The sequence below is a fragment of the Mustela putorius genome, unplaced genomic scaffold, assembly GCF_011764305.1.
Source record: "Mustela putorius furo isolate JIRA1106 unplaced genomic scaffold, ASM1176430v1.1 tig00000640_pilon_pilon_pilon, whole genome shotgun sequence".
NCBI lineage: Eukaryota > Metazoa > Chordata > Mammalia > Carnivora > Mustelidae > Mustela > Mustela putorius.
Window position 1 is genome coordinate 705081 of NW_025421432.1, and position 15973 is coordinate 721053.

The 15973-nt window shown below is 37.0% G+C and overlaps 1 protein-coding gene across 2 annotated transcripts in view; it reads left to right on the plus strand.

Annotated features, from left to right (window-relative positions):
• The window catches only part of ACSS3 (acyl-CoA synthetase short chain family member 3), a 155255-nt gene that overhangs the window by 136920 nt on the left and 2362 nt on the right, over window positions 1–15973 (plus strand). For both annotated transcript variants that reach the window (XM_004781261.3, XM_045082952.1), the window contains exons 14-15: window positions 14877–14976; window positions 15066–15241. In XM_004781261.3, coding sequence (XP_004781318.1) covers window positions 14877–14976; window positions 15066–15241 — 276 coding nt within the window. The remainder of the gene's footprint in view (window positions 1–14876; window positions 14977–15065; window positions 15242–15973) is intronic.

Genomic DNA, 15973 nt, shown 5'->3' on the forward strand with positions numbered 1-15973 from the left:
TGTATCATGATTTGTTCATACTGCTTTTAGTATTTTCATTTGTAGATGTACTAGCCAGTTTCTGTATCCATTCATTCACTGAAGGATATTTGAATTGTTTCTAGTTTGAAACAATTTTAAATAATATATACATTCATGTATGTGTTTTGGGGCAAGATTAGTTTTTTTTTTTTTTTTTCCAGGATAAGTACCTATCGTGAGTTGACTTAGTTATGTGGTGAGTGTATGTTTAAGTTTATAAGAAACTGTCAAACTCTTTTCTGAATGGCTACACAGTTTTACATTCTCACCAGCAGTGTTTGAGTATTTCTGTTTCTTCCCATCTTCATCTATACTTGGCATTATCATTATTCTTTATTTAAACCATTCTATTAGATGTGTAATGGTATGTCATTACTTTTACTTTTCCATAATGCCTTAATGATGTTGGGCATCTTTTGACATGCTTATTTTTCATCCACATATCTTCTTTGATAAGATACCTGTTGAAATGCAAGGGGCACCTGAGTGGCTCAGGGGGTTAAGTGTCTGCCTCCAGCTCAGGTCATGATCCCTGGGTCCTGGGATTGAGTCCCCCATTGGGGTCCCTGCTCAGTGGGGAACCTGTTTATCCCTCTGCCTGCCACTCGACCCTGCTTGTACACGCTTACTCTCTCTCTTTCCCTCACAAATAAATAAAATCTTTTAAAAAATGTTCTGCCCATTTTTTAAAATGTAGGTTGTTTTCCTATTGTTCAGTTTTGAGAGTCCTTTATCTAATACATGATTTGCAAATACTGTCTTTCAGTCTGTGGCTAGTCTTTTTGTTCTCTTCAAAGTGTCCTTACAGAGCAGAAGTACTTTTCATATTGATGAGGTCAAATTCACTCATTTTTTTTTCTTTGACAGATCATAATTTTGGCATTATATCTTAGAACTCTTTCCTCACCCAAGATCATAAATATTTCTCCTTTGTTTTGACCTTAGAGTTTTATAGTTTCATGTTTTACATTTGCTTTATTATTTTGCATTTTGTATCAGTTTACATTTAAATTTTGAGTTTTCGTGTGTGTGTATGATACAAATGTAGGTTGAGGATTATAATTATTTTTTAATATGGATGTCAATGGTTCCAAGATTCAATTATTGCAAAGACTGCATTTCTCCTTTGAATTGCTTTTGCACCTTTGTCCAATCAGCTGATAGTATTTGAGTGTATTTCCAGAGTATCTCTTCTATTTCATTATTTTATGTGTTTATCTTTTTACCAATACTATTCTGTCTTGATACTATAGATTTGGAATGCCTTAAAGTTGAATAGTATTCACATTTGCTCTTCTTTTTCAAAACTGTTTTGGATGTTCTAATTTCTTTACTTTTCCACATATATTTCAGAATGAATCTTTTGTAGTTACAGCGGATTTTTATTACGACTGTATTAAATCATAGATTCTTTTGGGAAAAACTGATATCTGATCCATATGGAAATTTCTAATCCAAGAATTTTATATGTGCCTCCACTCCTTAAGGTCTTTTTGTAAAAGATTTATTTATTTATTTATTTATTTATCTGAGAGAGGAAGAGGGAAAGAGAAAGACCACATGCACAGATGGAAAGGGTGAGGGAGGAGCAGACACCCCACTGAACTGGGAGCATTATGCGGGGCTTGATCCCAGGACCTTGGGATCATGACCTGAGCTGAAGGGAAATGCTTAACAGACTGAGCCACCCAAGCACCCCTCTTTAGGTCTTTTTGAATATGTTCCATTGACATCTTATACTTTTTAGTATACAGATTTACACCTAAGTATTTAATTTTTAAGCTACTATAAATATAATCTTTTCTGAAGTTTTAGTTTCTAAATTTTCACTGCTAGTGGATAGAAATGCTATTCAATTCCCTGAACTGATCATGCATTTTTTTTGTAGATTTTTGAGAGTTCCTATGTAGAAAATCATGTTGTCTGTGAATAGAGATAGTTTTATTGCTTTCTTTTCAGTCTAAATGCCTTTTATTCCTTTTTCTTGCCTTCTTGGACTGGCTAAAACTTCCAGTGTGACATGGAATAACAGTGGTGAGAGCAGACACCCTTGTCTTCTTTCTGATCTTAGGTTAAAAACATTTAATACCTTACCATTAAGAATGATGTTTCATTCTTAATGAAATGAAGGTATTTCTGTAGATAAACTTTATCAAGTTAAGATTCATTTGTTCCTATTTTGATGAGATTTTTTTAAGAGTCTTGAATGAACACTGGATTTTGCCAAATGCTTTTTCTGCTTTTTTAATACATGAATTGCATTAATTTATTTCCAACTCTTTAGTCTTATGTCACTGGGATAAACCTTACTTGGTTGCAATGTTTTTATGTATTGATTTTTTTTAAACATCTATAGTAACTTTCTTTGTTCTGAAGTTGGTTATGTGTGGTAATCACATAGCCATTTCATCTTTTTTGAATAGTGTTTGTGTCACTTACCTTTTGCTGCCCTTTCATCTGGATCATTAGGGATCATTATGAATCTGTAGAGATCCACCTCGATCATTATGCTTTCTGTGGACTTACTGTGCATACAGTTGGGTCTTACTTTTATTTTTATCCAGTCTGCAGTCTATATCTTTTAACTGATGTTTTTAGACCATTTACATTTAAATAAATTATTCATAAATTTATATTTATGCCTATCAGTTTATTAGTTTTCTTTTTTACTTTTTTCACTCCTCTCCTAGACCCCTATCTCCCTTCTTTTAAGTCATTTCATTCTTTTTTGTAGCTTCTGTTTCTTTACTGAAAACTGTGCTCCCTTTCATTCCAAGAATGTTTGCCCATTCTTCTGGCACCATGGCTATTGTTGGGTTTTTAGTATTCATCTTTGTTAACTTTAAAAAAAATTTTTTTTAAGATTTTATTTATTTATTTGACAGACAGAGATCACAAATAGGCAGATAGGCAGACAGAGAGAGAGGAAGGGAAGCAGGCTCCCCGCTGAGCAGAGATTCCCAGGACCCTGGGATCATGACCCAAGCCAAAGGCAGAGGCTTTAACCCACTGAGCCACCCAGGCGCCCCCATCTTTGTTAATTTTATGCTGAATGTGCAAATGAGGTGTTAGGGTCAAAGACAGATTTCTTGATAATAAGTGTGTCATTGCCGTTTTATGTTCTAGCCTCAGGTACTACAGAAGTGCCAGCCAGACAGTTCCTAGAAGAGAGATGAGGAAGATAATTTTTGTGGGCTTGTAAAGGGCAAGGAGACATTGACCTTCCACCCCCCATTAGAAGGTCTCCTTCCAAATGTAAGGCCTTATTCCAAACTCAACTCTTTGATATGTAAATAAAATCTCCAGGAGCCAAATAGCCCTGTGTGGCTCAACTCTTACAACTTCGAAATGTTTCCAAGTTCTAAGGCTTCATCATTTCTTGACATGTAAATACCCAGGAGGGTACTCAGCCGGTTTCCCCTGCACAGTGTGAGTTTAACCTAGAGATCTAGTCTCCTCCAGACTTTGATAATTTTGCCTTCTCAGGGAAATTAGTAAAGTTTTATTATCCTTTCAGATCAGAGCCATTAACCCGACAAACAGCTATAGATCAGATTCTCATGGTATTTGAAGATTCTCGGGCTAGGGGTTTTTGTAGGAGCAATGAGGAGTCCAGGAAAGTTTTATCCCCTGCCACCATTATAATAGCTGCATTAAAATTTTTGTGTGATCATTCTAATATTTGGGTCATCTTGGCATTGGCATCTCTTGACTCATAGGGAGCATGACCCGATTTTTTTTTTTTTTAAGAGAGGTTTAGGTTTTCCTGATTCCTCTTATGTCCTGTAATTTTATATTTTTATCCTAGACATTTTGAATATGGCATTATGAGATTCTGGATCCTGTTGAAATCACGTGGATTTGTGTTGTTGTGATGACTTATTTTAGTTAAGAACAGACCACCTGTCCCTGCTCACTTTCTGTGGACTGTGGTTCCAATGTCCATTTGATTTTCACTCTTTGCAGTGCTATTTTGGTGCATCTCACTTGTTTCTCTCTCAGAGGCCAACCTGAAACTTGAATTAAGTGTTCAGAATCTACACTGTGCTGAATCTGGTTGGATTCCTGCATGCACCATGTCTGGGGTGCATGGGGTAGGCTCAGGACTTCATACATAGATTTTAAGTATCCCTTTCTCCAACTCCTTCCTTTCCATAACCTACTCATCACTTTCTGATTTCCAAGGTTCCCCATTGCTGCTATTTTGGGTAAAAAGTCAGGGCTGTATTCCCTGTGCTCTTATCAAGGGTCAATACTCCATATTCTACGTTCACAGCATCCCTGGGCAGAGGATGAGACTGTCTCTTGGTAGCACTTGCTTAGTGTAGAGCAAAGCAAGTTACCAGGGATCTCCTCAGGGACTGAATAGCTGTTCTTGGGAGGTAGAGTGGGGGTGAGGGTGTCACAAATGACTCTGAATCTTTCTAGGCTCCCAGGGTGTGTGCATGTGTTTGGGGCTGGCATCCCTCAAGGGTTCCCTCCCACAGGCTGCACACCAGTAGTGGAGAAGAGGAAGGACCCAGCTCTTTTGCTGGCATTCACTTGGAGTAGGGTGCGGAGAGTCAACAAGGTTTCTACAGCTCTATAGGAAGGAAGAAGGGAACTGCTTCTCTGTGGGTGTTCATCGAATAGGGAGGTAGATTGAAAAGGATTGTTTCCCAGATCCTCTGCTCCTTTCCCTGGGCTTCAGTAGAGGCAGACATTTCTTTGGGCTTTTCTGTCTGTCCGCACTTATCGGCAGTTCACCTTTTGGGCTGCTCTAGTACCCGGGCCAGAATATATAGGGGGCAAAACAAAGAAACAAACCATAATGATAACAAAACCCAAAACCTCCAAAGAAACAAATCGAAAAAGGAGGTTGTGTCTCAAGTTCTTATAATTTTAATAGAGTCATCTGATCTGTTTTTTTAGCCCAGAGTTTTTCATTGCAATAAGTAAACGTGCTAAGATGGAACCTATTTATTCCATCATTTTCAGAACCGAACCCAGAATAAGTTTAAATGGAGTAGAACAAAGTTTAAATGAAAGACAAATGTTTAAAAATAATTCCATGGGATCAGAGCATGCAGAATCAAAGCTGAGTTCTCCTTCCTATAATCTGAAGATGGTCACCTTCTTTAAAAGTCATTTATTTTCAGCGAAAACAAAATAGTTTAATGCCTCTCGTCACTCGGCTTTGTTTGTGTGACAATGTAATATAAGCTGAGTAAAAGGAAAGATTTTTATGTAATATTTTGGAGTAAGTGGCTTCGTGTGCTATTATAATATTATCTTATTTTTAACCTACTGTGAATTTTGTGATAACCTGAAATTGAAATTCACGCTTCATGTGTTTTGGTGTGTTGGCAAAAGGTGGTTCTGGTTGCATGAACTTTTAATTTCTTGCCTGTAAGAGATTACCTCTAATATTCCACCTGCATTTCTGGCAGAGTCAGCTAATCAAAATATGGAGATTACATATGCAAAGCTTTTATTATCAGTCAAAGTTCTTGGTTCTCTCTTATTTTTAGAACAAAAAAGAGAAGTATCAACCTATTTAAATATATGCTTTAATATGTTTCCACTGACATCCTTCTCATTGTATGTAATCAGAGAATGAGACAGACAGAAGGTAGGCAGTAAAATGACAAAATTGGGGAAAAAAAGAAAAGCATGCTAGAATCAATGGTTTCCAACAGGAATTTTGTCACTGGGTCTTGGAGTACTTATAGCACAGAATCACCCATCAGCCTTCTTGATGTGAACGTCTCCCTTTATATGAATTAAATGATTAAATTAAATGATGAACTCTACTGTAAATGTATGTCTAATAAGGAAGTTAATACCTCAGTTCATATCAAGTTTGTCTTCTTTATGTTGGCATCTATTAGAAAGTTTTGAACTAACATTCTTTACTGGATTTTTCTCACCTCTTAGCAAAATTGCTTAACATTGATTATTAATGTGTATGTTTTTACATACATATTTTTATTATTTTTATTGATGACAGAACCAACATTTATTAAAAGTACCCAAACCTTACTTTATTTGTAAATGATTGTCCGGGACTCTCCCTAGGATTCTCAATTGTCAATTCTGAATTCCAGATTCCAATTTGGGTTTTTGAAATAGGATTGGAGGGTCTTAATTCGTGGGACTCTCATTTGCAATAATTAAAAATAGACTGAATGTTGCTTTTATATATAGTGAAAATAGTGTCTTTCCAGTTTCTTAAAGTAAAATATGACATGTGCATTACTTTATATAAGACTAAATCAAACAAATTCTATTAAAATTACTACATTAAAAACATTTCAGGAAACTGTACGTTCTTTTCTGTTCGCATCATAAGAAAATAGAGTTCTAGAATAGCTTTTATAAATTTAAGAGGATCTTATCCTTGCAAATCTCAATACATGTAAGGGCCATCTGTAACTATTAAGTAATAATCATATCTATTTGAAAAGTTGATTAATGTTTGAGAGCCTGGCATCTAGATAGACACTTAGGATGCTCCAGTGGAAGTTCAAAATGTTCTTAGGAAAAGTGGGTGTGAAATCTGCTATTTCAGGTCTTAGGAGCCAAAATTACTAGGAGCTAATGTGGTCCTTCTTGCTTGGTTCTCTTTCACTGTTGTGGGCAGGTTTCATGTGGAGACACCTCCAGGGAACAAATTAGGCTCCCTGGTTTCATTCTTTCACTTGTAGCTTAAGTTTCATTTTGTTAAATAATCCTACTAGTATCCTTGGGAACTTGGAAATCTGCTGTTAAATTACTGCACTTAAATCCTAGAGCTGTGTTCATTGCAATTTGCCCTTTGGAAGGTTATTTGAACCAAAGTTTCACTGTTTGTTTTCTAAGTTAGCTATTTTGTTTGCTATTTTTAGGAGTGATTTCTTCAGGATTGAATATATTTCCATAAAGTATGTATTCAGCAAAGATGCCATGTAATTTCAGTTCTACCCAGCATTAAATGACTATTGGCTTTAAATAGTTGTAAGATTGCTGAATATTTTCCTAAGTATAAATATAGATATTGATGATAATGTGGAAACTAACAGTTTCCTAGATGACTCCAATATCAGAGGGAATGAAGAAGTATTATTCTTCCCATTGCAGAGGCAATCTCCTACCAAATACTGGATCCTTGCACCTCTGAAGGTGCTTGATTTAAACTAATACTTCTACAATTAAAAGCATAATTGAAAATCTTTGTAATTTAACTGCTAAAGTCATAGAATCTTTCAAATCCATTAAAATTTACACAAAAATGATAGTACCCCCTTCAAGCTCTATTACAAAACTGTAATCATCAAGACAGTCTGATACTGACACAAAAACAGACACATAGATCAATGGAACAGAATGCAAAACCCAGAAATGGACCCTCAACTCTATGATCAACTGAGTTTTCAACAAAGCAAGAAAGAATATCTAATGGAAAAAAGGTCTCTTTAACAAATATGTTGGGACATTGGACAGCCACATGCAGAAGAATGAAACTGGACCATTTCCTTACAGCATACACAAAAATCGACTCAAAATGGATGAACAACCTAAATGTGATACAGGAATCCGTCAAAATCCAGGAGGAGAACACAGGCAGCAACTTCTTTGACCTCGGTCACAGCAACTTCTTGCTAGACATGTCTCCAAAGGCAAGGGAAACAAACAAAGATAAAAATGAAAGAATGGACTTCATCAAGATCAAAATCTTTTGCACAGCAAAGGAAACAGTCGACAAAACCAAAAGACAACCAACAGAAGATATTTGCAAATGACATATCAGATAAAGGGCTAATATCAAAATCTATAAAGAATTTATCAAACTCAATACCCAAAGAATAATAATTAAATCAAGATAAGGACAGAAGACATGAACAGACACTTCTCCAAAGAAGACACCCATATGGCCAACAGACACATGAAAAAATGCTCAACATTACTTGGCATCAGGGAAATACAAATCAAAACCACAGTAAGATACCATCTCACACCAGTTACAGAATAGCTAAAATTAACAAGTCAGGAAATGACAGATGTTGGCGAGGATACAGAGAAAGGGAAACCTTCTTACACTGTTGGTGGGAATGCAAACTGGTAAAGTCACTCTGGAAAACAATATGGAGGTTCCTCAGAAAGTTGAAAATAGGGGCGCCTGGGTGGCTCAGTGGGTTAAAGCCTCTGCCTTTTGCTCAGATCATAATCCCCGGGTCCTGAGATCCAGCCCCACATCCGCTCTCTGCTCAGCAGGGAGCCTGCTTCCTCCTCCCTCTCTGCCTGCCTCTCTGCCTACTTGTGATCTCTGTCTGTCAAATAAATAAATAAAATATTAAAAAAAAAAGTTGAAAATAGAGCTACCCTTAGACCCAGAAATTGCACTACTAGGTACCTCCCCAAGGATACAAATGTAGTGATCCGAAGGGGCACCTACAACGCAATGTTTATAGCAGCAATGTCCACAATAGCCAAACTATGGAAAGAACCCAGATGTCCATCAACAGATGAATGGATAAAGAAGACCTGCCTATGTATATATGTACATCTTCTTTATCCATTCATATATATATATGTATATATATATATATATATACACACACACATTTTATTTATCCATAATATATATATGGATATATATACCCATTTTATATATAATATATATTATACATTATATACATTATAATATATATAAATATATATTATCCATTTTTATATGCACACAATGAAATACTTTTGAGCCATCAAAAAAATGAAATCTTGCCATTTGGTGTAATGTGGATGGAACTAGAGGGTAAGCAAAATAAGTCAGAGAAAGACAATTATATGATGTCTTTCAAATGTGGAGTTTAAGAAACAAAAACGTAGAATCATAGGGGAAGAGGGAAAAATAAAAAAGATGAAATCAGAGAGGGAGATGAACCACAAGAGACTCTTAATCATAGGAAACAAACTAAGGAGTGGAGGGGGCTTGGGGGATAGGGTGACTGGGTGATGGACATTAAGGAGGGCTTGTGAGGTAATGAGCAGTAGGTATTATATAAAACTGAAGAAACACTGAATCCTACCTCTGAAATTAATAATATACTATATGTTAATTAACTGAATTTAAATTAAAAATTTTAAAAGACAGTGGAAAATGCTATCAAATTTGAGTGGGAAATGATTTTAAATAATAATTATATAGTTAATCTATCAATCAAATTTAACAAAATAAATTTTAAAGATATAAGGACAAGGAAGGTTTACAAATCAGCGCTACCCACTATAAAAAAATGATGCTTGGAATATTATATATTAAGCACAAAATGTGAGAGATATAATACCGTAAGACAAGAAGGCATCAGCCTGAGGATGAACTATGAGGATGGACCTCAACCTTGCATAAACATTAGAATCACATCTGGATCTCTTACAAGTGCAACTGTCCAAATGAGAAGATCATCTGGGATGCTGGTAATACTCAATTTCTTGGATTAAATACACAGATGTGTTCATTTTGCAATGTTTAATCACAAAAAAATACATATGCCTAATTTCCACCCAACACTTAATCCAGAATATCAAGGGATTGAGTCCAAGTGTAGGCATTTTTTAAAAGCTCTTTTGGTTATTATAATTTGCATCCAAATGGAACCACTGCCCCTAAAATAAGCTAAAATGCAAATAAATTAATATTTTGTGAACCCATGATAGAGAAGATTGTTAATTATGCTCCTTAATATATAGTATATTAAAAAAAACACCCTCTTGTTTTTTCATTTTTTAATTGATCCATTCCTTTATTGTTACCTCTTACTCTTATTCTTCATTCTTCCCCAACCATTCTATTGTGTTTAGTGTATATACTTTTGTTTATATGTTTTTCATCAAATATAAATTGTCATATGTGCTTGCAATTTTAACTGATTTAAAAGGTATTTTATTGATATCTTATTCTGTTACTTGAGACACCTACTGTCCAATATGATAAACGAAGAACTAGAATGGCAGTTTAAAATCTATTAATATAATGTTTAATACTAAAATGAACTACAAATCAAAAACTATTTTAAAATATTTAATTTTAGAGAAAAAAAAACGATCTAGGAAATAGCGGTTTTTCATTCTATGATTAATTTTCAATATGACTTGTTTCTCAGAAAGATCAAATTATTTTTCTTTGTGGGGCACATGGTACTATTGTGGCACATGCATTTAATACATGTTTAGTTTTTAGCCCACTTGTAAAGTTTTAATTTGAGTATTATAAAAGTTTTGGTTTAAAAAAAAATGACAGTATCTCAGAAACAACAAATGACAGGCATTTCCCAGGCCTATTACCCTGTAATCTGTATTCCCCTCTTATCTATATTTATACAGATATTCCTTCACTTGAGAAAGAGGTTAAACCTATCTAAAATGAAAATACCATAAATTAAAAATGCATTTAATACACTTAACCTGGCAAAAGTCATAACTTAGCTTAAGCTACCTTAAATATGCTCAGAACACCTACATTAGCCTACAGCTGAGTGAATTCATCTAACACAAAGCAGACTTTATAATTAAGTGTTGAGTACCTCGTGTAATTTATTGACTATGGTACTGAAAAGGAAAACAGAATGGTTGTACGGGTACCCAGTGGTTCTAAGTGTATCCGTTGTTTACTGGGTAATCGCTGATGGGGAGCAGAGGCTTCTCGCCACTGCCAGGGATCACAAGAAAGGGGTGTCTGTTGCATACCACTAGTCTGGGAAAAGACCGAAATTCAAGATTTGACATACAGTTTCTCCAGAACATGTGTCGCTTTCACACCAACCTATAGACAAAAAGTCGTAAATTGGAACCATTGCACACTTTTGGTGAGTCAGTTACCTCCCAAGTTGTATCATTTTTTCAGTTCTTAACTGCCAGCGAGTCACGGATGCTCTGTGGATTGTACGTGGAGGAAACATATGAAAGTGGCTTTTGATATTTTTTACCCACATAGGACATTTGTTTGGCCTCTGTCCCTTCAATGTTGCCAAGACATACTTTGATGCCTTCCTTTTTAACGATTCAGTTGTTGAAATCACAATTTGGCATGTAAATATTATTTGTAGAGCCAACATAGAAAGCTGTCTCCCTCCCTTTATGGCATCTGTTTAACACTGATAGATTAATACAGTATTTTATCCACTCTAGTAAATGAACCTCATTTACAGATGACATAAATTTCCGGTAAATGATTATGTAGGTCACAGATTTTCGAGTTTGTCCACAAACTAGGCAAAAATGTGAAACTTTGATACTGTGGAAAACTGTGTTATATATTACTTCTGATGTTAAAATACTCTGCCCATATGGAAAAGCTGTCAGCATTTTCCCATCCACTTCTAAACATACTAACACTGAGGATGGAAACATGGCGAAATTAAAGCAACAAGGTGGAAGAAGGGCAAACTGGAGGATTTCGGTGTTTGATTTAGTTAAAATTATAGTTATACTGGTTAGGTGACAAAATACCTGGATGGGACATTTTTTTAAACAGTAATTTGAAAAGATACCCTGGCATTTTAAAAACTAAAGTAGAGAGGCTTATGGCACCAGTGAAAACTTTAATATATATATGTAAATATATATATTTAATATATATATTAATATATAATATATAAATATATATAATGTATAAATAAATACACACACATATATGTATATAATTTTTTTTTAAACAAACCCTGGCTAGGCAGGTAAAAGTTTTTCTCTACTCATTCAAGGAATCCTAAATTGGAATGATAGCATTTGGCTTACCAAGTCTGTATCTTATCTGCTATAGACAAAATATTCTCTTCCAAGGACTGTGACTGACTATACTACCTACCAGTACAAATCTTTGGCAATAAAATTTGTCTCTAAGCATATGGACCTAAACCATAAGTAAAATCTTAACAAATCAGGAAGCTGTTGAAAGTACTTAGTTCAGATTGAAGCACCAGGAGAAGATGGTGTCGTATGGTCTGTACAGTCGGTGTTTTGCAGAAGCTTTTTCATGAAGTCCAGCTAATGGAAGATGAGGTGCACGTCTCTGTCTCAGCAATGAAGTTAATAAAATGTATAGCACAAAAATAATTCATTGAACACATACTATCCTCAGCAGTATCAGAGTCAAAAGCTATGTGGATGGCAACTCCTACAACTGGGTCCTTCAGCGTGGTTGGTAACAAGAGGATGTAGGAGATGCTGATTTCTTCGTTGCATTAGGGACTGTGTGAGGTAGTGCACTGAGTTTGTACCGAACAGGCTAGGAGTTCACGGAGTCTTCCAGGAGCTCAGAGAAGAGACGGCTCATTTTCAACTTGGCATAAATGAAAGAAGAATTCGTGGAAACTTGGGAACTTGAAAGGGGCATGTCCTAGATACTGCCCGTTTTTCTCCTCTCTGACTGTGCCTTTTTAGTCTAGTTTGGCAGCTGGTCCTTTTTCTTGTAGCCATTAGATGTTGGCGTTCCTAATAGCTTACATTCTTCTCACTGCTTTCTCCCTAACTAATCTAATCTACGTCTACAGCTTTTATTACCATCTGTGCATTTAATGACATTCAAATGTGCATCTCCAGACTAAGACTCCCATCAGACTCAACCGCCTCGACTCGTGTATCTCAAAGGTGCTTCCGTGGAACATCTCCAAGACTTAATACATGATCATTCCTTCCAAGCCCCAACCTTCACTAGTATTTCCTGGCTTAGAAAATGGCACCCGTATCATCCAGTCAGCTATTCAAGCCAAAAACCACAGAACCATCTCTCCCTTCTTCATCGCACCATATCCAATTTGTCATAAAATTGTGTTCATTTTACCTCTAAAGAAACTCTAGAATCTTCATACCCCCTGTCATAGGCTTGGTCTACTAGTGTAGCCTCATGGGCGATTTCAACAAACTAATACTAACCCTTAACAGTCCTCTATTCTCCACAATAAACGCAAAGTAAGTTTGTTTTTCAGAATACACTCTGAAGTAAAAAACCGAACAGAAAAGACTACGTACTATAGATGATTCCAGCATTCTGAAAAAGGACTTTTTCAGGAAAAGGACTGATCTGAGAAGATCAGTGTTTGCCAAAGGCTAGCAGGAACTAAGAGCAAATAAGCAGAGCACAAGAGATTTTTTTAGGCGAGCGAATCTATTCTGTAAAATGCAGTAAAATGGTGGACACACGTCATAAAGCCCATAGAATGTGTAACACCGAGTGTGGACTCTAATGTGAACTCTAGATTAAGATGAGAATGACGTGTTGATGTTGGTTCATCGTTTCTAACAGCTATATTACTCTGGTGAGGGATTTTGAGAGCTTGGGAGGCTGTGCATATATGGGAGCAGGACATACACGACAAATCTCTGGGCTTTCCACTTTGTTTCACTGTGAATCTAGAACTACTCTGAAAAAAAAAAAGAAGTCTGTTCAAACAAACAAACAAACCAAAAGCCTGTATCTCCTCCTCAACTCCAGAAAGTGCTTTATTGCCTTTCCAATGTTACTAAAATTGGAAGTCCTTAGCCCAGCCCCTTTCTACCTCTGTACCTTCATCTCCTCTTGCTCCTTTCTCAGTCCTGCTTTCTGCTTTCCTTCCACATTCATCTCTTTCAGGTTGGAATGGTTTGTGCCCAGTCCTTCCTCAGGGCTTGGCCCCGCCTCTCCGCCCTGCCTCCTCAGCGTCTACCCCTCCTGCAGACCTGAGCTCATTCTCATTTCCTGAAGGCTTCGCGGAGACCCGTGTTTATCCTCCCGCTTTTGCCATATATTTCCCAAGGTTTTTTGGCTGCTTTTGCTAGGGCTTTCATATAAAAACCAGGCTAGTTCTCCGGAGCCTCTATCACTTCTATATTTAGACATTCCTAATAATGAGTACTCGTGCTTGCTTTTTAACATCGCCCTTCTTCATTAGACTGTAAGCGTCCCGAGACCGTGCTCCACCTGTTTTTGCTCACCGCTGAGCCTGGTGCAGCGGTTGGAACAGAAAAGGATTTAGAAGCTATTTGCTGAAAGATCAAGAAGTGCCAAAGGAGCTGTGGGTATATTGCCCACTGTTTTCTCTAACCGTTAGGGATTTGCAGTCACTAAAGACCTATCACTCTTTGGGAAGAAGACATTTTGAACAATCCTTTTTAGGAGCACCCTCACGGCAGAAACGTGTTTGTAGCCCTAAGCTTCTGTGTCTCATGTGGTCGCTCTGTGGGTTCTTATGATTCCAGAGGGAGAGCCGCTTTGTTCCTTAGGATATTTAGAGCTCGGGGTAAGCGGTTTGAAAGTGATCGGTGTGATCGATTGGCTTGATCATCTGAGGTCAGGGCTTCGAAGCCATGCCCAGCCTTTTCTTTCAAGTCGGGAAATCCTCTCTTGGGGATGGTCCCTCAACAAAAGAAATGCTCTGTTCATTGCTCAGTACCAGATATAAATAAAATCACTGCTTAATCATGGGGCTGCCTTGGATTTCCCTGGGGAGTGCTCTTATGGTAGCCAGCACCAAAGCCACATCACCGTGAGGTCACCTGTTTCCGGGTGCCCATTGTAATTTGTCCCCATGTGGCATCTGCTGCTTATTTGCCCCAACTTCATTAATGAGCAGGTGAGATGAAGAAACAAGTCCTCACTTTCCAGGTAAACAAAGTAATTTGTCTTAATTATGGTTATCCTTTATAAGTGACTACCACAGGGGTCCTAACAATTCAGTCTCCCCAGTTATAATGATAGGAATCGTGAATCAGGAGTAATTTCCACACGGGCAGCTACACGTTTTGTGTTCTCGGACATGTACTTTTTTTCCCAGCTGAAATACATACATACATACGTGTGTGTGTGTATTTGTATTCTTATATACGTGCACCTATATTTTCTAAACGCATGCTTTTCCCTCTCACAGTCGGTCCTTTCCCATGGCACCGTGGCCGACTGTGCTGTTGTTGGCAAGGAAGATCCTTTGAAAGGCCACGTCCCCTTAGCACTCTGCGTGTTGAGAAAAGGTGAGAAATCTTTGTCTTCCCTGAGTGTCTGGACCCTGAATGATGAGCGAAGGTTAACTCAGTGCTTATCATCTGAACTTTTTCCCTAGACATAAATACAACAGAGGAACAAGTTTTGGAAGAAATTATAAACCATGTTCGACAGAGCATTGGCCCTGTGGCTGCTTTTCGAAATGCAGTGTTTGTCAAACAGTTACCCAAAACGAGGTCTGGCAAAATTCCCCGGTCAGCTCTGTCTGCCCTTGTCAATGGCAAGCCATATAAGGTAAATTATCAAAAATATTTAATGTCAGGTTCTGAAACGTTTCTCCCCACTTCTTTGGCATTAGCATTTTTTTTTTAAATTTTATTTATTGGTTTGACAGATAGATTACAAGTAGGCACAGAGGCAGGCAGAGAGAGAGAGGAGGAAGCAGGCTCTCTGCTGAGCAGGGAGCCCGATGCGGGGCTCGATCCCAGGACCCTGGGACCATGACCTGAGCTGAAGTTAGAGGCTTTAACCCACTGAGCCACCCAGGTGCCCTGGCATTAGCATTTTTTTAATGTAAAGGGGGAAACCGCATAGCCACTCTCTGGGAATGAGGGATGTGGAAACACAGATTAATTAATAGCATATGCTTTGAGATTATAGGTACCTGTGTGTGGAAATATTTTTACTATTATTAGTAAATATGTTAAATTCAAACAATTGTGGGAATGCAGTCTTACTGAATTAAAGACACAACGTCCTTTATTGTAGTCATTAATGTCTATTACTAAATGAGAAAGCAAGCAATTGAGGCTGGTTATGCATGCTTCAACAGTTCTAATTGATGCATATGCTAATTATTTCTCCTGTTGTGAGTGAAAATTGTTTTGGCAAACATTTGGCTAATTCAAGAATATATATACTTTTTAAGTTTTGTGCACTTTATATGTGCATAGATATACATGTCTTTAATCCTCAAGATCTAACAGAAGGTGATGCAGCAGTAAATAGTAGTTGTAAAAAAAAAAA